The sequence below is a fragment of the Microcaecilia unicolor genome, chromosome 1, assembly GCF_901765095.1.
Source record: "Microcaecilia unicolor chromosome 1, aMicUni1.1, whole genome shotgun sequence".
NCBI lineage: Eukaryota > Metazoa > Chordata > Amphibia > Gymnophiona > Siphonopidae > Microcaecilia > Microcaecilia unicolor.
The window spans coordinates 456,125,387-456,145,229 of record NC_044031.1 but is presented as its reverse complement, the minus strand read 5'-3'; the positions used below and the strand labels follow the sequence as shown (position 1 = coordinate 456,145,229).

General features: G+C 41.4%; 1 protein-coding gene across 2 annotated transcripts in view; it reads right to left on the bottom strand.

Annotated features, from left to right (window-relative positions):
* Positions 1 to 9,221: 9,221 nt before the first annotated feature.
* Positions 9,222 to 19,843, bottom strand: part of EMILIN2 (elastin microfibril interfacer 2) — a 133,157-nt gene continuing 122,535 nt past the window's right edge. For both annotated transcript variants that reach the window (XM_030213037.1, XM_030213045.1), the window contains exon 8: positions 9,222 to 10,788. In XM_030213037.1, coding sequence (XP_030068897.1) covers positions 10,451 to 10,788 — 338 coding nt within the window. In that variant the 3' untranslated portion in view covers positions 9,222 to 10,450. The remainder of the gene's footprint in view (positions 10,789 to 19,843) is intronic.

Below are 19,843 nucleotides of genomic sequence, written 5' to 3'. Positions count from 1 at the left end.
TACATCATAAAACCTATCTGGCCTCATATGATTTGACAAGGTTCTGTATTGATATAAATTTACCATGGGCTCTTGTAGCTATGAATGTTCTCCCAGCTGCAGAATGCATGAGTAAATTTGCTAAGACCTTCTACATCTGGTTTCTGTTTATTGTCGGAAAAAACATCTAGTTAAAGCAAGAACTTGAAAATAGAATTATTTAGCTTATGTCAGTCATGAAGTATTAAAAAACAACATCATATTTATTTCCTTCATCTCACAGATCAACAGCTGTATCCATATCACTAGAAACGATGAGCTTATCTTAAAAGGGAATGCTGAGTAGGCAGCCAAACTGTGGACAATGCAGAAAGGTGGAGTGCACTAAGGACCTATACTGGGACTGATGCTTTTTCAAATAAATGATCTGGAAAAGGGAATAATGAGTAATATGATCAAATCTGCAGATGAGAGAAAATTATTTAAAGTTATTACATCACAGGCAGATTTTGAAAATTCTGCAGGTGGACCTTTCAATGCAGTGATTCAAAAAGAGTTCTATGATCATATTAGAGCAGGAGAAATAGTGCTAAGAATAAATGCTCAGACTCCTCAAAGGAGCCTTAACACTATCTCACATCACCAAACAGAACACTGAGTGTGCTATTCCAGGTTGTGCTATTTGATAAATAAGCACCTAAATTCTATGGCATGTAGTTTGAAGGTGGGTGTACACATGAACCAGTGGTTCCCAAACCTGGTCCTGGGTGCACACAGTCAGGTTTTCACAATATCCACAATGAATATTCATAGGAGAAATTTGTATGCACTGCCTCCACTGCATGCAAATCTCTCTCATGAATATTCATTGTGGATATTCTGAAAACCTGACTGGCTGGGGTGCCTCCAAGACTAGGTTTGGGATTGGGAGCCACTAGCATAGGAGAGTCTGGGTGGGGGTGCACAGTCAAGCATGTAAATTATAGAATACGATGACTTACATTTTTAACAGTCTAGATGCAAGCATTTATACCAGCTATATGACTGACATAAGTGCTTGTGCCTAAGTTATATGTACTTTTCACCTCTTAAACTAGTATAGAGCCCATAGGATTTTCACACTATTAGTGTGCACAGAAAATACCAACAGCCTCAACCAATAACAGTGCAAATTGTATATTCTGCGACATCACTTGTCACTAAAAAGAGTAGTATTTTGGTGGTCTCTCAATTCCCTTTCTGTCTGTATGAAGGAGTGCCTGCAGTGACCAGATTAAGATTAAGGGAGGAGCTAGTAATGGAATAAGCTATAAAGTCTGAAGCAGGTTGCAAATCTGAAGCTCTTTGGTTCCAGCTTCCTATGTGAGGGAGAACCCTGATTCCTTACCCCTAGCCCAGGTAATCACAGCATTTACAATTACCTCTGCTGTTGTAGCCCAGTGAGCACAAGAAGAGCTGAAGTTTTTGGAAACCAAGCAGGAGCAAGAAGCCGCAGTGACCTCTGTCCTGCCCTGGGTGATTAGGGATACACGAGCCCATTCACCCCTCAGAGTCTAAGTTGAAGGGTAAAGAGGGAATAAGCTATTTCCAACAGGAAATTCCAGTTTGGCAAAACTCAGGGACCCATCCATGTGGTTACTGGTCCCAGCACCATCTCAATGCCGAGGAGAGAAAACACACTTGCAATTCCCTAGAGTATGCAAGTCCAGAGAAGTTTTCAACTGCTACTACAGCCTGGGCATATCTTGAGCCCCCTGAGAAAGATGGAGATCACCAAAACTGTCAGTGTATTCCATCTTTTTTTCTACAGCACTGCTGACTGTTATACTTGTATCTTATGAGGAGGAGTACAAAGGAAAGTTGGATGAAGATTCTCTAAATACTGTGAAGAGATGCTGCTTTCTGTCTGTCTTTCTGTCTGCTGAAAGGCTGTCCTACTAATTGACTTTACACTATTGCTTCAGTAAAGATTATTTTGGTTCAGAGCACAACTGGTATGGTGTAAATTGTTGAGTGAAAGAGACTTGCATTGTGGGTGTATAAAAATTGCCTGGCCTAGAGAGGTCTCCAGTCCTGGCCCATACCCCTAAATAAGTCATTAGGAACCAGGAGAAAGCTTTGATGCCAGGCTTTAACATAGACATCTACCCAGAGTGACTTTAACTGTTACCAAGAGCCTCAGGGTTACACATGTATTCTATAAAGGACATCACACGTGCTCTTTACAGAATGGGCTTCACATAGGTGACCTAAAAATAGGCACCTCTTTATAGAATTGCCCTCTAGTTGCAAAAATTAATGTGCAGCAAGTGCAAAGCCTGTGTTGTATCTGTTGAACATGTCCAGCATATGCCCTACAATTATTGCATGTTTATCAAATAAGTGCACCTGTGCTATCTACTGGTGCAGATGCTGCAGCCCATTGCTGAGAAATAAAAAACAAAAAACTGTGATCCCTGATCAGCATCTTGGCTCCCCCCCCCCCCCCCCCCAAACATTCACCAAGGATGTCCCTGGTGGGTAGGAGGAGAGGAGCAATCACCGAATGCTGCCCTGTCATCTGCTTAGGATCAAAAGGGGAACTCTGACTCCTAGTGGTAATCTCACTGTACTACCATTAGAGATCATACTGCCAAGTTAGGTGGGAAGAGATGTTGGAAGATGAACATTAAGGGAATCAGTGTGTGTGTGGCTTTTTTTTTTCCAAACAGCTTTGGGTACACTCAATGCATGCCAATAGCATGAGTGCACTTAACACCTACCTCCTCTTGAGGAAGTGGTATGTGCATCTGCACTTTGGCAGCTTATGACCACATATGGTAACAAATTGTGCACAAAGTTGCTGTCCATGCCTGTTCTCCATCCCTTTCCCAGCCACCTACAGCCACAAGCAGTTACCACATAAATCTGCATGTTGTAAGTGTTGTGGCCATGTGGTAAGTAAGACCCAAATTAATATGAGACTGGTGTCAAAATTCACAGCCTCGCATGTTTGGCAGACGGAGCAAGTGTGTAGTGATAGGCTGTTTAGTTTCCAATAATGTTGTGGAAGGATGATGAGCTTTTTTGCTTTGTGGAAGGCACGCAGAGTAATTTTATGTTGGGTTTGGTGAAGGAGAGGGATTATTGTCAGCTTTGCAGCAGGGTTGTGAGCCCTTTGGAGTTCCAGCCAAAAGTGAACGATTGGTAATTTAGAACATAGGTGTCTTGTAATCTATGGCAATACCTCTGGGGACTGGGTTGAGCCATCATTAAACCTAAGGCCTTAGGCCTAAGGATCTGAACTACCTGATTAAAGACTGTTATGGCTGATAGACAAGAGCACTTTTTCACACACACAGCCAAATGATAATATATGAGACATCCCCAAGATTCAATTTGTATAGTACTGGGTGACACTCACTTTTCTATTTCTAGGATAAGCAGCATAAAATGTACTGTTTTGGGATCTTGCCAGGTACTTGTAACCTGGATTGGCCACTGTTGGAAACAGGATGCTGGGCTTGATGGACCTTCGGTCTGTCCCAGTATGGCAAAACTTATGTACTTATGACTGACTAAGATGTGATGATCTAGTTAGAAGTATGATTAATGTATTATTCTGGCTGGTAAAACATTGTTTTTAAGTTAGTGAAACATATTTTATACATTAATTACTTGTTGTTAAAGCTGTGGCCTTACTGCACCATAATATATTGTGTTTGGTTTAATTGGCTGTGAATAAAAGACTGTACATGACACATTCTGTTACTGCATGGTAATTCATGTGGCAACTACTTATGACATTTTTGTGGCCCCTTAGCTTTTCTAAACCCTTCTGACTATAAAACATTGCTGTGTCTTTTCCACATTAAGCTGTTCTTTCATCAGAGAATTCTAGCATGTTCTTTTGAAAATATTGATTTTTATCTTTGAAAACTCTATTCTAGTTATAACCTCTAGATATTTCATCCTGAAGATAAAATACAATGAGCTTAAAACTGTTTTGTGGAGAGATGTTTATTTTAATCAGTCATGTAAGAAGGTGGATCTGATCATTTCAGCTAAGAGCTTCATTTCAAGGCACTAGATACCTGTTCAGCAAAGCTTTTTGAACTTGTAAACCCCAAACCAATAGATGCATTTAACTGAATGTGACTAAAAGATGGTAAATAATTATACATTGGATATACTGCCCAGCATCTTTGATATACAAACATTTACATAATGCAGAAAATGCATCATATAATTACTCCACGTAAACCAGGTTTTAACAGCAGAAAGGTGCTCTTATACAACTCCATGGCCAAATAAGTGTGTATAAATCTATGCCAACAAGATTGGGCGTAGGAATTCTCAGGGGCAGAGTTTGGGCAGAGCAGGAGCAGAGTTGTGATGTAAACAAATGTTTTATGAAATATGTATGTGCACCTTCAAAACACATATAAATTTGTGTGAGAGAATCTGTACTCTACTGGCAATAACTCTGCGTGCTTCTTTTCTATTGGCTCAAAGGGTCTTCTGTTGGTTTCATAAAAATAGGCACTGCCTTGGAACTTTGGCATAGGGACTCTTAAAAATCTTTTCCCCATTATGTCCGCTGTACAATTTGTCAAATGTGTAAAAAATTCCATAGGTTCATAGAATCTACATGATAATATTTTTGTTTTTAAGACAATTCCAGAGTTTAAGATTTGAATCGAGTGTTTTACATTTGTTTCAGATGAGTCTTCAGGTGACTTCCCAGCAAATCTGACAGACATAACAAAATGTCAAACTCTAGGCTACTATCTGCCTGGTTCATGGCTGACTTTAAATTGTTTTCCTATCTCTAACAGGGAAGATAGAGTATCCTGATAGTGAGGTTGCAAAAGAGATTGTAGTAGATCGGGTATCTTTAAATAACAATAAAAATCAGACAAAAGATTGCCAATTAATACTGTCAAGTACTAAGCATGATGTACTTAGGAACAACAAACATAGTTTGAAATGTCTATATGCGAATGCCAGGAGCCTAAGAAATAAGATGGGGGAGTTAGAATATATTGCACTAAATGAAAAATTAGATATAATAGGCATCTCTGAGACCTGGTGGAAGGAGGATAACCAGTGGGACACTGTCATACCGGGGTACAAATTATATCGTAGTGATAGGGTGAATCGGATTGGTGGAGGGGTAGCATTGTATATTAACGAGAGCCTTGAATCAAATAGATTGAAAATTCTGCAGGAAGCAAAACACTCCTTGGAATCACTGTGGATTGAAATTCCATGTGCAAAGGGGAAAAGGATAGTGATAGGAGTGTACTACCGTCCGCCTGGCCAGGACGAACAGACGGATGCGGAAATGTTAAAGGAAATCAGGGACGCAAACAAACTGGGCAACACAATAATAATGGGGGATTTCAATTACCCGCATATAGACTGGGGTAATGTAACATCTGTACACGCAAGGGACATAAGATTTCTTGATGAAATCAAGGACAGCTTCATGGAACAGCTAGTTCAGGAGCCGACAAGAGAAGGAAAAATACTAGACTTAGTCCTTAGTGGTGCTCATGATCTAGTGCAGGGGGTAACGATACGAGGGCCGCTTGATAACAGTGATCATAATATGATCGGTTTTGATATTGGCATTGAAGGAAGTGAAACTAGGAAATCAAGTACGCTAGCGTTTAACTATAGAAAGGGTGATTACGACAAAATGAGAAAAATGGTGAAAAAAAGACTGAAAGGAGCAGCTCGCAGAGTAAAAAACTTGCATCAGGCGTGGATGCTGTTTAAAAACACCATCCTGGAGGTTCAGGACAAATATATTCCACGTATTAGAAAAAAGGGAAAAAAGACTAAACGTCAGCCGGCGTGGCTAAACAGTAAGATAAAGGAAATCATTAGAGCCAAAAAACAATCCTTCAGAAAGTGGAGAAGAGAACCAACTGAAAGTAACAGGATAGATCATAAGGAATGCCAAGCCAAATGCAAAGCGGAGATAAGGAGGGCAAAAAAGGACTTTGAGAAGAAATTAGCGTTGGAAGCAAAAATACATAGTAAAAACTTTTTTAGATACATTAAAAGCAGGAAACCGGCCAAAGAGTCGGTTGGGCCGCTGGACGAAAATGGTGTTAAAGGGGCGATCAAGGAGGACAAAGCCGTAGCGGAGAAATTAAATGAATTCTTTGCTTCGGTCTTCACCGAGGAGGATTTGGGGGGGACACCGGTGCCGGAAAGAATATTTGAAGCGGGGGAGTCGGAGAAACTAAACAAATTCTCTGTAACCTTGGAGGATGTAATGGGTCAGTTCAGCAAGCTGAAGAGTAGTAAATCACCGGGACCTGATGGTATTCATCCCAGAGTATTAATAGAACTAAAAAATGAACTTGCGGAGCTACTGTTAGAAATATGCAATCTGTCCCTAAAATCGAGTGTAATACCGGAAGACTGGAGGGTAGCCAATGTTACTCCGATTTTTAAGAAAGGTTCCAGAGGAGATCCGGGAAATTATAGACCGGTGAGTCTGACGTCGGTGCCGGGCAAGATGGTGGAGGCTATTATTAAGAATAAAATTGCAGAGCATATACAAAAACATGGACTGATGAGACAAAGTCAGCACGGATTTAGTGAAGGGAAGTCTTGCCTCACCAATCTAATGCATTTTTTTGAGGGGGTAAGCAAACATGTGGACAATGGGGAGCCGGTTGATATTGTATATCTGGATTTTCAGAAGGCGTTTGACAAAGTGCCGCACGAAAGACTCCTGAAGAAATTGCAGAGTCATGGAATCGGAGGTAGGGTATTATTATGGATTAAGAACTGGTTGAAAGATAGGAAGCAGAGAGTAGGATTGCGTGGCCAGTATTCTCAGTGGAGGAGGGTAGTTAGTGGGGTCCCGCAGGGGTCTGTGCTGGGTCCGTTGCTTTTTAATGTATTTATAAATGACCTAGAGATGGGAATAACTAGTGAGGTAATTAAATTCGCCGATGACACAAAATTATTCAGGGTCGTCAAGTCGCAGGAGGAATGTGAACGATTACAAGAGGACCTTGCGAGACTGGGAGAATGGGCGTGCAAGTGGCAGATGAAGTTCAATGTTGACAAGTGCAAAGTGATGCATGTGGGTAAGAGGAACCCGAATTATAGCTACGTCTTGCAAGGTTCCGCGTTAGGAGTTACGGATCAAGAAAGGGATCTGGGTGTCGTCGTCGATGATACGCTGAAACCTTCTGCTCAGTGTGCTGCTGCGGCTAGGAAAGCGAATAGAATGTTGGGTGTTATTAAGAAGGGTATGGAGTCCAGGTGTGCGGATGTTATAATGCCGTTGTATCGCTCCATGGTGCGACCGCACCTGGAGTATTGTGTTCAGTACTGGTCTCCGTATCTCAAAAAAGATATAGTAGAATTGGAAAAGGTACAGCGAAGGGCGACGAAAATGATAGTGGGGATGGGACGACTTTCCTATGAAGAGAGGCTGAGAAGGCTAGGGCTTTTCAGCTTGGAGAAGAGACGGCTGAGGGGAGATATGATAGAAGTGTATAAAATAATGAGTGGAATGGATCGGGTGGATGTGAAGCGACTGTTCACGCTATCCAAAAATACTAGGACTAGAGGGCATGAGTTGAAGCTACAGTGTGGTAAATTTAAAACGAATCGGAGAAAATTTTTCTTCACCCAACGTGTAATTAGACTCTGGAATTCATTGCCGGAGAACGTGGTACGGGCGGTTAGCTTGACGGAGTTTAAAAAGGGGTTAGATAGATTCCTAAAGGACAAGTCCATAGACCGCTATTAAATGGACTGGAAAAATTCCTCATTTTTAGGTATAACTTGTCTGGAATGTTTTTACGTTTGGGGAGCGTGCCAGGTGCCCTTGACCTGGATTGGCCACTGTCGGTGACAGGATGCTGGGCTAGATGGACCTTTGGTCTTTCCCAGTATGGCACTACTTATGTACTTATGTACTTATGTACTATCAAGGAACAAAGTCTGAATTATTCTTTAATGAATGCTCTGCAAAGGACATTTTCCACATCTACCTAAAAAAAAAAAATTGTTTATAAATCTACAGTTTTATTTTTCCATTTCTAGAGCAAGATGCAAAAAAAACAAGAAAAGTATTTTTATTTTTGTCTGCAGCCTAATATGATTTTGCTATCTTGAGTTCATTACACAAACAAGTTTGTCATTCTATATATGTCCACCTGGAAGTAGGGAAGTCATGTAGCCCCCCCCCCCCCCCCCCTGGATTTCTCCTGCAAAAGCTAAAGTCAAAACCCAAGATGCACACACATTTAAATATTCAGATCTGAAGTTCAGTCCTCAGATTCTAGCAACCACTTTTTCAGACCCTCCCCCTTAGGACTCTAGGGGACAGTTCCAAATGATAGGTGCCAGCCTATAATGAGCAAATTTACACACCCTTATTTAAAGTGTGTATGTGCTCTGAGTTTCAAGTTTATTTCTAGGTTTATCTTGATTTTTTTTCCAGCCATTTTTTGTTAGTCTATTTCACACATTTGTTTTATCTTTTTTTATATATACAGGTTAGAACTTAATGCATGCAGATCAATTGTCTGTGTTAATTCATACGGGGTTTATGTGTGTACAGTCAATTTTGTGTGCACTGAAATTTTTTTAGGTGCCCATATGAACCAGATGCACACTGATAAACGCACATACCTTGATCCCTGGCAACCTGTAGACCCCACTGGTGGGGAGGGGGAGTTATCAGTGTGGGCTACTGTTAAGTCAGGTTATTTTACCACAGGGTCTCACTGCATAAAATGAGACCGTGTGATAAAATAACCCAACTTTTCTTTATGGAGCACTTACCTGTTCAGTGCACCTCTAGTTTTGTCAAGATGGAGTGCTTCAAACCATGAGACTGGCCCAAACCCTAAAACACTTCTTCAGCACTGGGAATTTGTGTTATGTTGGGATTCTTTCTGCATAATCATGCAGACACTGCTACTGTGAACTTTTATCGTAATCCCCTATAAAAGTACTAAAGATGTTCAAAGTTTTGCTAAGGCAGGATTCAAGATTATGGTGCAAAAATGCAGGGACAGGGAGTGGAAGAGAAGGATTCCCTTCAGTGATGGGAAAGCAATGGGCAGATTTGGTGATGAGGCTCATGCCATCGCTTCCTAAATCATCCCCAGTGCTTTCTACATATGATTCAATTACTATTTTTCAAATAGGATGCCCATCAACAATGATCAAAGGCTTTGTCCTTAGAGGAGTCTTTGGTCCCTTACTTCATTAAAAAAAAATGGCTGTACTTGTGTCCTGCAAAAATAAAATAAAAAATTCTATGTGTAAAAATATATCAAGATATTTGGGAGCTTTTTAAGTTTGTATATTATTTTTAATCAACAATAAGATTTTAGAAGGTTCAGGTTTTATTAATTTTTACTGCTCCCATTTCAAACCACCATCCTATAACCCCAATTTTAGGGTAATTTTATAAAGTGGTGCCTAGTGTAATCACATTTTCAGGGGCCCATGTTCGATCAGTTTTATAAAAACTTATATACATCAACTTGTCTTTATAGAATACTAGCAGAAGTTGGCACCTTATTTTTAAGTACAAAGCATAGTTAAACATATTTTATCATCTCTGCATATACATGTGTGCTCTGCCCAAGCTTCACCCAAACTCTACCCCTGTATATGCTTATGAGCAAAATATGCACCATCAAAAGTATGTACTTGAACTTTAGGCGTAAACTAGTAATTCACCACCAAGTGTGATAAGACTAATAAATAATAGTTTTGCACTCTGGAATAATGATAAAAACCATGCCTCTGAATTAACTGTTCTGAGCTCAAACTCCTCCTTAGCTATGGTTGATATTTTATAGGAGGCCACATACATGCGAAAATGTTATATTGTGAAAGGATTTGTTGTCTGCTCACTAGAATGAATAAGCTGATGGTGTCCATCATGCTCATGAGCTGGCAACAACAACCATTATTCGGGTAAATGCATGGTGTTCTACAATTCCTGGCAACATGTATCAATTATGAATTTCCATAAACCAGCTTAGCAATACAAGAATACTTTTTGTGAAAGATTAATAATTCTGCATGTCTATAACATTCAAAGTTGGACCCCCATTTGAGAACACAATGTGAGAGGATGGAAAACGTTTGTGCACAATGTACAAACTGATTATTTAGTAGGACAGGAAAACAGACTGTGAGGTAAATTTAAAGGACACCTTGCGCACAAGTTAGCTATAAGTGGGAAAAAAAAAATCAAATTCATTGATGGAAAAGGTTGTTATTGAGACAAGTTACTGTGACAGTTACTGAAGAATTCAGTCGTTGAGTGGTGTTTAAAGTTCTGTCTTCTGCCAGAAAGCAAGAGCACGATACCAATCATAAATATCAACCGTCACAAACCAAATGTATAAAATGAATATATTAAAGCTTCAAATATTTATTACAATTATTTTGTTTTCTTTCAAAGTGTCTTGTCCCTCTGAGCTAGCAGCTATGTGTGAAAAGGGGAAGGATATAAAAACACACCACTGAATGTAGAGTAGATTTCATCGGCATCAGTGTAGGCTAATCTGCCCCCAGTTACAACAATGTTGACTTCATCTCCCGTTTTCAGATGAAGAGCAAGGTGAAAGGTCCCAGGGCCACTGCAGGTTTGTTTTCCTGTATTCGGTTTGTGATATTCCAGTAGTTCTCTTCTATAGCCGGATGTGTCCAGTTGTGCAAAACTCATATTGGACACTGACAACACTGCTGCCACGTAGTTATCTCTTTCAGGAGTAAGAACTGCTGAGATAAGGTAACGACCCTCGTACGGAGCAGTGAAGATGCCTAAAAGACAAGAACTTTGTGGTTAAAAGAATGCTATGCTATATGGCAGTGGTTCCCAAACCCGATACTGGATGCACCCCAGCCTGTCAGGTTTTCATGATATCCACAATGACTATTCATGAGACAGATTTGCATGTAGTGGAGGCAGTGCATGCAAATCTCTCTTATGAATATTCATTGTGAGTATCCTGAAATCCTGACTGGCTGGGGGTGCCTCCAGGGCCAGGTTTGGGATCCTCTGCCATATGGGTAATTTAAAGCAGTGCATCTAGGATGGAAAGCCACAGAGGCACGTGTGTTGCAACTATTTTATAAAGATAACAAGCTCTCTGCCCATGAGCCTTTGTAAAACTGCTTCCCCACAATCTCCTGTTCAAATTTACACCTGCTCCAAAGCAGACTTTCATTGACATCACGTCCTTCCAGATCATCTTCAGCATTCTAGGGTTTTTTTTTTTTTCATGATTAGTTCTATTTTGGGTGTTATTACTGACATTTATATCCCACATTTTCCTGAAAGTAGGTTAAGTTCAATGTGGCTTACAGATTGTAGTTAAAGATACAGAGTAATGATTACAACAATGTAGAAACTAATATTCTTCAGTGATAGAGAAATATGGATGATTTGTAGGAATTTACATGATTGGTAAGTGAACATGGCGGGGGGGGGGGGGGGAGAGAGAGAGAGAGGTGTTAGACATTTTTCTCTTGTTCCTTTTAGCTTCCATCTCAATCAAAAATCAGGTCAGATTTGATGTTGGACTCAGATGCCATGCCTCTTCATTCACAACTACCTGAGAGGAGTGAGACAAGTAGATTCACCTGTATCCCTCCCTAACTTTTCTATAAGATAATGGAGTTCTACTCTTTTTCCCCATCTGTTCTAATTTTCTTTTGTTTAAATGTTTCTTTTAAATGGATTTTATGCTTTGTAAGCAGCCTAGAAAGAAGCTTCTTCTATAGGGTGGTATATCAAAAGTTAAATAAACCTGAAACCTGTATCCCCTCTTAGTGCACCTAGCCCATTCATCATAAAGACAGTCTTTAGCTGGAGACCATTCATTAGGGTGTGATCATGAATCCTGCAATTATGGGACTCTAAATCTGGCCACTGTTTAAAAATGATTATGATTAATCCTCACCCAAATTATGAACACTGCTTCCACAGCTTCTCTCCCCTTATCCGGCCAGTGCAAGATGCGGAAGACCTGCACTAGAAATCATACCCCTGTTGCTATACTTGGTAGTGCACAGCACTGCTATGAAGCCATCATTGAGACATTTAAATGTATGTTTATATCTTTAACACATTTAAAGTTCTGTCTAGATACATTAAACCATTCTGTGTTTTCCCTCCCAGCAGCCCATTCTCACTTTCCATGTGCACATCCCTTATGCATTTGGTCTTAGACCCAATTCTGACATTCCAGGTCTGTGGTGGGGCCAGCAGGTGCAGGAGTCAGGCCCATGGCTGATGACAAATCTGCAATGGAGAAGCCATCAGTGCAGAAAAGGTGCAAGAATGGAAGAGTGGATTTAAGGCAGGTTAAGGAAATACCGGAGAAGTGGCAAAATGGCGGCGTGGAAAGTAAGGCGGGAGGCAGCGTTTGAGTTGAATGGAGTCTTGCCTCTGATTTTCTAATTCCAAATACTAAGTGTAAGGGGCTGGTTCAGGCAATTCCCTCTCAGGCCCAAACCTCCTTTTCTGCTCAACCAGTTCACCATAACAGCACCCACAGTTTCCAGAGGAAGGTGAAGTAAGGAACTTCCACCATTAAAGGGCCAGAGATCTGTCTTTTCCTTCCAGCTCCAACCTCTGCCCCCCCCCCCCCCCCACCCACTGCATCCAGCAGCCCCACTGGCATCAGATTTGCAGGCAGTGGAAGTCTGCGTTTGAGGCAGTAGTGCCTGCTGGTTTGACTGCCAAAGGAGAGGCTGGAGTGGAGATTGCCACGCCCACAGTAGTAACACTGGAGTATGTCTGGAAGGGACTTCAAAATTTGGCCACTATGATTACTCAATCTACCAAAGAGGTAAAATTTTTAGCTGCTAAAACTGAAGTGCTTGCTAAAATTGCAGACTTGATGGAACTGTGTAACACACTCTAGTTTCACAAAGTGTGGGAAGACATTAAAGGCTTGAAGGAGTTTAATAACAATGCTTTTTTTCCCATAGGACAATAGAGCAAATAGAAAACTAGAATAGGAAATTAAATCTCTAGTTATTAAACTGGACAGCACACACAGGGATCCCCCCCCCCCACCCCATCACCAGTCCTATTCAATGTCCTGATGTCCACCCAGGATTTCTATATGGAGAGGAATGGAATTAACTGCTTCTACACAGATTAAATAACACTATTTTTTCTTTCATAAAGACAAAGATGATGTTAACACACTGGTCAACCATGGTCTGACACTGGTTGACAAAGGGGCATCATGTCTATATCTTAAACTAAATTGTGACAAAATAAAGATTTCAGTAATCACAGCACCTACCACAGAGGTGTCAAACATACAACCATACTTCAATAGAATACCATTGAAAATTGAAAAAGAACTGAAAATACTAGGGTAACAATTGAGAGATACCTAACCTTTGATAAACAAGGTCAGCAAATGGCTAAAAAAAAGGCCTGAGAAGAATGAAAAGAAATCTTCTGGACCTAGTATTTCTATCAACAAAAGGTGTCAGATTTAAGACAGTGTACTCGACAATCTTATCCTATCTATCAGAGTACAGTTGAAGACTCATCTGTTCAGAAAATACGTGTTAGGGAATGAGTGATGATTTGTACACCACCCCAATAACCCCCAACTACAACTGTTATGACCCTAAAATGTAACAATGTTTTTCTTCTTGAAATGTTGAGTCTAAAATGTAACAATGTACTTGATCTCTTAATATAAGTTGCCCAGAACACAGTCTGGGCCTGCTTGAGACTAATAAGAAATAAAGTACACTTTGTAAGGTCCCCTGGGATCCTACCTGGAGAATTGTTTAAAGAATATTTGATTGATGTTTTGAAGTTTACCCCTGCCAATATTACTCCAAGCAATCGTATTTACTACACACCAAATGCTTCAAGTTCTTCAGGGGATAAACCAGGGGTTCAAATGCAGGAAGATGGTATGAACCTAAATAATTTGTCGGCAATTTTGGAGGAATCTTTATCTGAAACCACTGAGTGGGCCACACTTGTGCTCTTATTTGTTTTTGAGCAAGATGCAAATGCATTGATGAGACTCTGTTTTCGTAACTCACAGACAACATTTCATGGCCAAAAGATCTGGATTTATCCAGACATGAGACTAAGATCACTCAAGAGAGGTGGAAAGCTTTCTTGGCCATGAGACGAAAAGCAAAAAGTATTGAAGCATCATTCTTGTTATTAAATGCATTTAAATGCTTGATTAAGCATGGTGGAATTAAATATGATTTTGTTGTTGTTGTTGTTGTTGTTGTTGTTGTTGTTCCAGAATAGTAGTGGAGCCTATTCTGGAAAGAGGAGCTTCTCCTTAACCAGGGTGAAACCAGGCTGCTGGTATCAGTATTTTAAAAAGTGATAGAGCAGCTTTTAAACTAGAAACTGGGGGAAGGCTGACAGGTGCTCAGAAATGCATGGTTTGGAACATAGTGTATTTAAACAATATCATCAAACTGGGAAGAGAGGGCATCCCAATAGTGAGGTTGCAATAAAGGTCGTAGTAGACCAGATTCTTTAAAGAAAGAGAAGACACATTTTCAAGATTACAAATTATCACGCAACTGCTGAGCAAGATGTAAATAGGAACAACAAACATAGTTTAAAATGTCTATATGCGAATGCCAGAGCCCTAAGAAATAAGATGGGAGAGTTAGAATATATTGCACTAACTGAAAAAATAGATATAGGCATCTCTGAGACCTGGTGGCAAGAAGATAACAAATGGGACATGGTCATACTAGGGTACAAATTATATCGCAGGGTGAAGGTGGAACAATTAAGTGAAGGAATAGCGTTATACATTAAGGGGACCTTGAACGGAATAGATTAAAAATTCTGCAGTACACAAAATGCATCTTGGAACTATGGATCAGGGGTTCTCAACTAATTCCTCATGACATACCTAGCCAGTCAGGTTTTCAGGATACACATAACGAATATTCCTGAGATAGATTTGCATGCCCTACTTACCTTGTATGTAAATTTATCTTATGCATATCTATCTCATGCATATTCATTGTGGGTATCCTGAAATCCTAACTGGCTAGGTGTGTCCCAAGGACTACGTTGAGAACCCCTGCTATGGATGGAAATACCACCCCCCCCCCCCTCCACATTCAGCTGCCGATGGCAGGCAGCACAGTTAGCTGCCACCACTGGTGCTGACCCAGATCTTCAATGCTGGGCAATAGCCGGCGACTGGCATTGAATATCCACTTTCAGTTCTGGCCACAGCAACTTAAGCAGCTAAGCGAATATTCAGCACTAGCTACTACTACTACTTATCATTTCTATAGCGTTACTAGACGTACGCAGCGCTGTACACTTGAATATGAAGAGACAGTCCTTGCTCGACAGAGTTTACAATCTAATTAGGACAAACAGGACAAATAAGAGATAAGGGAATATTAAAGTGAGGATGATAAAATAAGGGTTCTGAACAAGTGAACAAGAGTAGGAATTAAAAGCAGCATCAAAAAGGTGGGCTTTTAGCTTAGATTTGAAGACGGCCAGATATGGAGCTTGATGTACCAGCTCAGGAAGTCTATTCCAGGCATATGGTGCAGCAAGATAAAAGGAACGGAGTCTGGAATTAGCAGTGGGGGAGAAGGGTTGGCAGATAAGAGAGATTTACCCAGTGAACAGAGTTCCCGGGGAGGAATGTAGGGAGAGATGAGAGTGGAGAGGTACTGAGGAGCTGCAGAGTGAATGCACTTATAGGTCAATAAGAGGAGTTTGAACTGCATGCGGAAACGGATAGGAAGCCAGTGAAGTGACTTGAGGAGAGGGCTAATATGAGCATAATGACCCTGGCGGAATATTCAGTTCTAGCTGATTAAGATTAAGCAACTCCAGTGTTATAGATCACTTTATTGTCATGTGTTGCGAGTGAGGGTGCTGTGCAGCTCAGGGCCCAGGGTAAGACATCTTGATTGGTCAGTTGAATACTGTCAGTAATAACCAAGACTCCAAGTTTGGCTGCCTATATCGGCATGGTGATAACCAGCATTTAAGGATGGGTGACTGGAGCTCACACAGAGTGGTGGTTGCAGCTCTGGCCACTGGTTAGGCAGACTGCATGGACAATGTGGGTCTTTATCTGCAGTCATTTACTGTGTACCAGAAGATTGGAGGATGGCCAATGTAACACCAATTTTTTTTAAGGGGTTTCAGAGGTGACCCAGGAAATTAGATCAGTGAGCCTGATGTTGGTGCCAGGCAAAATGGTAGAGACACTTGTAAAGAACAAAATTACTAGGCATAAACATAGGTATGGATTAATAAAACAAAGCTAACATGGATTAGTAAAGGGAAAATATTGCCTCCCAAATCTGTTACATTTCTTTGAAGGAGTGAATAAACACATGAATAGCGGTGACCTGGTCAATATTGTCTATCTGGATTTTCAAAAGGCATTTGGCAAAGTACCTCATGAATAACTCCTGAGGAAATAAGAAAGTCAGGGGATAGGAGGCAGTGTCCTATTGTGGATTAAGAACTGGTTAAAAGAAGAAAAAAAACACAGAGAGTAGGGTTAAATAGTCAGTATTCACAATAGAGAAGGGTAGATAGTTTTTAGCATATTTATAAATGATCTGGAAACAACTAGTGAGGTGATTAAATTTGCTGATGCTATAGTTATTCAAAGTTGTTAAATCATAAGAAGATTGTGAAAAATTGCAAGAGGACCTTACAAGACCAGGAGACTGGGCATCCAAATGGCGGATAACATTTAATGTGAGCACGGGCAAAGTGATGCATTGAAAGAGAACCCCAAGCTATAGTTACATGCTGCAAGGCTCCACAGTAGGAGTCACTGCTCAGGAAGAGGATCTAGGTGTCGTTGATGATATGTTGAACACCCTCTGCTAAGTGTGCAGCAGCAGCTAAGAAAGCAATAAAATGTTAAGAATTATTAGGAAAGGAATGGGAAACAAAAATGAGATTATAATGCCTTTGTATTGCTCTATGATGTGACCACACCTTGAACACTGTGTGCGATTCTGGTTACCACATGTCTAAAAAGATATATCAGAATTAGAAAAGGTACAGAGAAGGTCGATGAAAATGATAAAGGGGATGGGACGATTTCCCTATGAGGAAAGACTAAAGTGACTAGGGCTCTTCACCTTGGGGAAGATATGGCTGAGGGGAGATATGATAGAGGTGGGGTGGAACAGATAGACATAAATCACTTGTTTACTTTTTCCAAAAATCCAAGGACTGGAGGGGGAGGAGGGCATGCAATCAAACTACAGCGTAGTAAATTTAAAACAAACCAGAGAAAATAGTTTACAGCATTTGATATACCACTCTTCAAAAATGGCCAGAGTAGTTTACAATCTAATTCAGAAAATAGAAAAGAATGCCAATCCATAAAGTAAAGACACAAACCATTCACACAGAAACAGCCATCCAGAACAGTTCTTCAATCACATCAAATCACTCCATTTCAAGTTCAGGTATCTGACCCTGCCCTGCCTACCCCCAGATGTTACCACTAAGAAAAAAAAAAGGGGGTTAGATTTCTTCACAGTGGCGTAGGAAGGGGGGCGGTGGGGCGGTCCGCCCCGGGTGCATGCGCTGGGGGGGTGTCGGCACCTCTGGTTACCTGCTCTCTCTGCCCCGGAACAGGTTACTTCCTGTTCCGGGGCAGAGAAGGTTACTTCCTGTTCCGGGGCAGAGAAAGCAGGGAACCAACGGAGCCGACGCAGCTCCCAGAGATGACGTGCACTCGGCGGGGCGGAGCGCCAGCGGTAAAGATGCACTCCGGGGGGGTTGCGTGCGCCGAGGGGGGTGTCAGCCAGCCTCGCTATGCCGCTGTTTCTTCATTCAATGTATAGAGAGGTGTGGTAGCTGTGTTAGTCCACTTTTAAAGGTAATGAATAGAAATAAAACAAAATAAAACATGGAAAAGAAAATAAGATGATACCTTGAAAGCTAATCAAGAAATGTATTGTTATGTCCAATAAAAAAGGTATCATCTTATTTTCTGTTCCATGTTTTATTTTGTTTTATTTCTATTCATTCAATGTGTAAGTAAACTCTGGAATTCATTGCCAAAGACTGTGGTAAAAGATGTTAGCTTAGCGGGGTTTAAAAAGTTTTTGATAATTTCCTAAAAGAAAAGTCCATAAGCCATTATTAAAATGGACTTGTGAAACCAGGATCTTGGGCTTGATGGACCTTCAGCCTGTCCCATTATAGCAACTCTTACGTTCTTATGTTTCCTTTCTCTTTCTTTGCCTCAACCTTGCTGCTGCCACTACCACATATCTGTCCCTCCAGGAAATCTAAGACAGGAGCATCTGCCCAATTGAAACCGAATCTAGCTGATTCATTAACAAAACACCACAGTGGAAAAAAGATTGCAGCAAGGCAACTAATTACACCACACTGCAGCAGCACTGGAACCAAGAGAGTATGCTTGTCACTGGCAGTGACATAGGCTACAACTGCACCAGGAGCAGAGAAGTGCAGGGAAGGAGGAGGGCTGTTATTTTATTTATTTATTTTTTTTGTCTCTCCCTCTCTTTTTCTGTTTTGTCTGTGGGCCTAACAAAACCTACTGGAACCAAGTCAACAGGGCAGGTCTGGAACAAAGTGGGTGAACAGTGACACCGGCTACAGCAGCAGCACCAAAAAGCTTTTCTTTATTTAATGTCTTTGTAGGTGGTGACAAAAGAACCTAGTGCTAACAAAAAGACCAAGCAGCTATACCTGGTGGGACAACTGGCAAACCCACAGTAAGAGGGCAGAGTGTGGGAATGCATTGCTTTAGTGGGGCTGTACGCTTAGTCCCACTTGCATGGGAAAACAAATGGGATGCATTTGTCCATTGGAATATCAGCATTTCCCCCCTGAGACTGCTGCTAGCTGTGAAAGATGTAGCGTCATGATAGTCCCTGCCACTGAGAATACTGATTCATTGTGCATTCTGGTTGGTAGGTAGGAAAGGACTCTGCAAGGTACTGTGTCATAGAACTTAATGCAGGGATGGATCTCACATAAGTGAACCAATGCTGGTCCCCTTATCGCTGTAGCAAGACCTGTGTCAACAACAAAGATGGGAACTGGCAGATAAATGTGGGACTGCAAGTGATGCTGCTTAGGCTGTGGGCCTGTGGCTACTTCTTTACAGCGCACCTACTCTTTCCCCTGCTGCTGCATCATCACTGCCTCTGGTTTCCCTTTCCTCCATGTGAATTAGCAGCTTGCCACTTCAGTGCATCATGTGTTACACTGGAGGGTGATACTTCCTTGTGTGTTATGCAGGATGGCTAGCATTTGACCATCCTCCTTGGTGTGGGGTTTCAATCTATGTTCCACTCACACGCACATGGAGTCCAGCAGCACCAATCCCTCTGCTGTCAATTCCTTTCCCTAGCAAAAACACTTACATTTTCTCTTTAGGACAGTTTGCTGTTAGGTCAGCCTGGGTCTTGTAATCAGTGGCGTAGCCGAGGGTGGGCCTGGGTGGGCCAAGCCCACCCACTTTGGGCTCAGGCCCACCCAGTAGCAGCACACCTGTGTCTGGCAGGGATTCCCAAGCCCCACCAGCTAAAAACTCCCAACTACTGTCCCTCCTGCATACCTTGTAAATAGCAGATGACATGCAGGTGAGACAAGGAGAGACCAAATCACCTGTGGGACAGGGAGGGGTTCTTCTGCCCACCCATCTTGAGTCCAGGCCCACCCAAAGTTGGATGTCCGGCTACACCCCTGCTTGTAATCCTTTCTTGAACTTAAGTTGTTGACTGGTTCAATGATTCCCTACCCCTTAACCCACCTCCCCAACCCCATGAAAAATCCCCAGATCTATCCCTTTTGCAACATGGGTACCCATAT